This window comes from Ruditapes philippinarum, unplaced genomic scaffold (genome assembly GCF_026571515.1).
Source record: "Ruditapes philippinarum isolate M1 unplaced genomic scaffold, ASM2657151v2 ctg3748_1_1_1_1, whole genome shotgun sequence".
Taxonomy (NCBI): Eukaryota; Metazoa; Mollusca; class Bivalvia; order Venerida; family Veneridae; genus Ruditapes; species Ruditapes philippinarum.
Window position 1 is genome coordinate 7501 of NW_026860778.1, and position 2057 is coordinate 9557.

The 2057-nt window shown below is 32.0% G+C and overlaps 1 protein-coding gene across 1 annotated transcript in view; it reads right to left on the minus strand.

The window, feature by feature from the left end:
- Positions 1-1346, minus strand: part of LOC132713354 (tetraspanin-18-like) — a 5595-nt gene extending 4249 nt beyond the window's left edge. The window contains exons 1-3 of the mRNA XM_060695919.1: positions 1239-1346; positions 562-618; positions 1-30 (exon numbers count right to left, since the gene is read on the minus strand). The exon at positions 1-30 is cut by the window's left edge and continues 201 nt beyond it. Coding sequence (XP_060551902.1) covers positions 1-30; positions 562-618 — 87 coding nt within the window. The 5' untranslated portion in view covers positions 1239-1346. The remainder of the gene's footprint in view (positions 31-561; positions 619-1238) is intronic.
- Positions 1347-2057: the final 711 nt, after the last annotated feature.

Consider the following 2057-nt stretch of genomic DNA (forward strand, 5'->3'; position numbering starts at 1 on the left):
TCCATTAACGAACACTGTCGCCCCAATGAGCTGGAAAAAAAAAGATAATCATTCACATAATAATATTATTATTTGTATCAATTTGGTTAGAACGATTGAACTTATTGTCCATCTTAAACAGCATACCCTTTGTAACATCTCATATTTGAATACAACATAAGAAAGCGTTGTAACCTATAGTTTATTAAATACCCCTGTAATAATGACTGTAATGAAGAAAATACCTATAGTTTGCGTCAATGTACCCTTAACTTTATTTTTATTTTTATCTTCGTGGGGTTGTTACTTTTGGTAAGAATTGATGATTTTCTTTTACTCAAACAGATATTCTGACAGTTTATACGACCAAGTTTAAATGGTTGTAAGCATATCAATAGCAGACAGCCAATAATACACAACGATATGTGTTTGCTCAATTTGTTTAAAAAAATTATCCGTAAATTTACAGCAGCCGTGTATTACATGATATTATAAACGTCTTGGTAGACCAATGAAAATTGAGGTTACAAACGTGAATCATTACAAAATATAAAAGGAAATTATTATCAAAACGATACTTACAAACATAATACAGCATAGAAACCCAACTACACTCTTGCTACATTTATACCTCGCCATCTGCAAAACATGAGTTTGAACTGATCTGACACAAGTGATCGAAACCAACTTATCATTAGAAAACAAATATTGAGCACTTTTTAAGTTTAGAGTCCGACTGCCCTGGCTACATAATTATGTACCGGTAATATCAGAAAGATATTCGTTTCAAGCGCTAAATGATAATATTAGACTAGATAAAGTCGTTTCGAGCGCTCCATGACAACATTAGACAAGACATAGTCGTTTCAATCGCTCTATGATAATATTAGACAAGAAAAAGTCGTTTCAAGCGCTTCATGACAACACTAGACAAGACATAGTCGTTTCAATCGCTCTATGATAATATTAGAAAAGATAAAGTAGTTTCAAGCGCTCCATGACACCATTAGACAAGACATAGTCGTTTCAATCGCTCTATGATAATATTAGACAAGATAAAGTCGTTTCAAGCGCTCCATGACAACATTAGACAAGACATAGTCGTTTCAATCGCTCTATGATAATATTAGACAAGAAATAGTCGTTTCAAGCGCTCCAAATATTAAGCACTTATTGCCACGATTTCAAAAAAAACCAATATCATTCATGTTATTACTTTCAGTAACAAGAATAAAAGTTTATTATATTCTAAAATTTACCTTATTGTTTTCTATTTCCTCTCGTGTTTCTATCCGCTTCCATTGACCATACACGGCTTCCTGTTTGTTCCGACAGATTTAATAAATTGTAGTACTGCCAATTCCATGCTATAAATACATGTAGTAGCAATAATCATATACCGTACTGTTAAAAATTATAACTTTTGTTTGCCACAACAAAAGTCACAATTATGTTAAATCAGAGCAGAACGCATCAGATTTCACTTGTATTCTTTTTATGTTTCATTTTTTTAGACATTTCACAACTGATTATTTATTGAGATAATAATATAAGAATACATTTTAATGTTCTTACTTTTAAAAAACCGTACTGGTTTCGTTATATAGATCTTCATGTAGCACCATTTCTGCTGGTAAAAACGCAGAAGATTCATTGAGATTTTTTGACATGACAGGACTGGAAACAATTTATCAAGATTAATATTCCATTTGATGTAGGTCGAGGCTAAAATCTCGTATTCAAAAAATATGATAACAAGATCAACAAGGAAAGGCGGCGTTCAATGAACGCACAGATTCTGATCATTCGCTCACTCCGTTTTCCCAGAATAACTATTTTTACTGTGAAAATTGACCCAAAATTGAAAAACGTTGTGACTAAAATCGGGCTGATAATAGCACAAAAATACGACTTTCAATTTGTTTCTAAGTCTTTGTCTTAATTATCTTTTACATATTTTTCTATCTCATTTGCCCAAGCTGATATATGTAAGAAATTGAAATTTTAAGTTTTTCGGCTTTTGGACCTCAGTGGAGTTCCTTTAACGTAAGTTCATAATCGTCTTTTAGCCTATCACT